At 39.1% G+C, this 1860-nt stretch overlaps 1 protein-coding gene across 1 annotated transcript; it reads left to right on the top strand.

The window, feature by feature from the left end:
- The first annotated feature begins 342 nt into the window (after positions 1-342).
- Positions 343-1113, top strand: LOC127131976 (uncharacterized). Its single transcript, XM_051060846.1, has one exon. It carries the CDS (start codon positions 343-345, stop codon positions 1111-1113), a length of 771 nt encoding a protein of 256 aa, XP_050916803.1.
- The last annotated feature ends 747 nt before the right edge of the window (positions 1114-1860 follow it).

Here is a 1860-nt window from a genome sequence, read left to right as displayed (position 1 = left end):
AAATGGAAGATCGATCAATTCCTTTTTGGTCTAAGAGGTGAAATTTCTCACAGTGTTTCTCAAAGGGAATTCACTACTTATGCTGAATTGTTAAGGTAATTCTATGTGGCTGAGAACAGTTTGAATTAAGTTCAAGAAGAAAGGGATCAGTATAAGAATGGACAAAAAGAACAGGGGAGGCCAAGTAACCAGTTTAGGCTTAGACCTCAGGCTTTCAAGGGAAAAAAAGTGCAACATGTAAGACCTAACCATCCCCCTCAATGTCAAGTATGTAAGAGGTCTCATTTTGGAAGATGTGATGGAAGTGGAATTAGGTGTTTTACTTGTCAGAGGTAAAGACACATGTATAAAGATTGTCCTCAGAATAAGAATCAGATGCAGGGGAGGAGCATTGGTCGAGTTTATACCTTGGATGCAAGGAAGGCTAAGAGAAACAATGCCTTAATTACTGGTACGTGTCTCGTCAATGAACATCCTTGTTTTGTATTGTTTGATTGTGGGGCGACACACTCTTTTGTATCAATTCAGTGCATAAAGCATCTTGGCTTGCAAGCAATTCCCTTGTCTCCTCCTATGGTGGTTACTACCGCCATGGATGATGTGGTTGAGATACCGTTGATTTGTGAAAATTGTTCACTCTCGGTGAATGGTAGAATTTTCCAAATTGATCTTATTTGTTTACCACTTAAGAAGGTTGATGTAGTTTTGGGGATGGGTTGGCTTTCCGCCAATTCGGTGTTTATTGGATGTGAAGAGAAGTTGATTATCATTCCATCTAATGAAGCTACTCCAAAGGATGTATTAACTACTATCTTGGAAGGTACGGTTGGTATGGTTAATTTCTTATTTGAGAAGGAAAAGTCAGTTCTCTTAGTTCTCACTAAGGAATCTAACGATAATCTAAGTGTTACACAAATTCCTGTCGTTAGTGGATTTCCGGAAGTTTCCCCTGAGGATATCACTTCTCTTCCTCCTAAAAGGGAAGTGGAATTTTCTATTGATCTAATACCTGGGACGGCTCCAATCTCTATTTCTCCGTATCGTATGGCGCCGCTCGAGTTGAGAGAGTTGAAGGATCAATTGGAAGAGTTGTTAACCAAGCATTTCATCTGACCTAGTGTCTCACCATGGGGAGCTCCAGTGTTATTAGTAAAGAAGAAGGATGGTAGTATGCGGTTGTGTATTGATTATCACCAGCTGAATAAAGTCACCATTAAGAACAAGTACCTTCTGCCAAGGATAAACGATTTGTTAAATCAGTTGAAAGGAGCCTGTGTGTTCTCAAAGATTGATTTACGATCGAGCTATCATCAAATAAGAGTTAAGAGTTCAGATGTATCTAAGACCGCATTTAGAACCCGATATGGCCATTATGAGTTCCTTGTAATGCCGTTTGGTGTGACGAATGCCCCTGTTGTTTTCATGGACTATATGAACCAGATATTTAAACCTTACTTGGACCAGTTCGTGGTGATCTTTATTGATGACATTCTTATTTATTCTCGTACTCTCCAGGAGCACATAGAACACCTAAGAATTATCCTGTCAGTACTGCAAGAGAAGCAACTTTTTGCCAAGTTAAGTAAGTGTGAATTTTGGATGAACGGAGTGAGGTTTCTTGGTCATGTAATATCACAAGGAGGAGTATCAGTGGATCCATCTAAAGTTGAAGAAGTTTTTAATTGGGAAAGACCGAAGAATGCTTCCGAAGTCATAAGTTTCTTAGGTTTGGCAGGTTACTATCAAAGGTTTATAAAGGGGTTTGCGCAGATAACATTACCAATGACTAGACTTACCCCAAAGGAAATTTATTTTAAATGGGATTTGAAGTGTGAAAAGAGTTTCATAAGTTTGAAGGAA

The sequence above is a fragment of the Lathyrus oleraceus genome, chromosome 3 (genome assembly GCF_024323335.1).
Source record: "Lathyrus oleraceus cultivar Zhongwan6 chromosome 3, CAAS_Psat_ZW6_1.0, whole genome shotgun sequence".
In the NCBI taxonomy this organism is placed as follows: Eukaryota; Viridiplantae; Streptophyta; class Magnoliopsida; order Fabales; family Fabaceae; genus Lathyrus; species Lathyrus oleraceus.
The sequence above is the reverse complement of the archived record's forward strand: the minus strand, read 5'-3'. Positions and strand labels throughout refer to the sequence as shown.

Excerpts from the sequence above, each read along its gene's own strand:
- LOC127131976 (XM_051060846.1), top strand. The coding sequence starts at position 343 with ATGTATAAAGATTGTCCTCAGAATAAGAATCAGATGCAGGGGAGGAGC.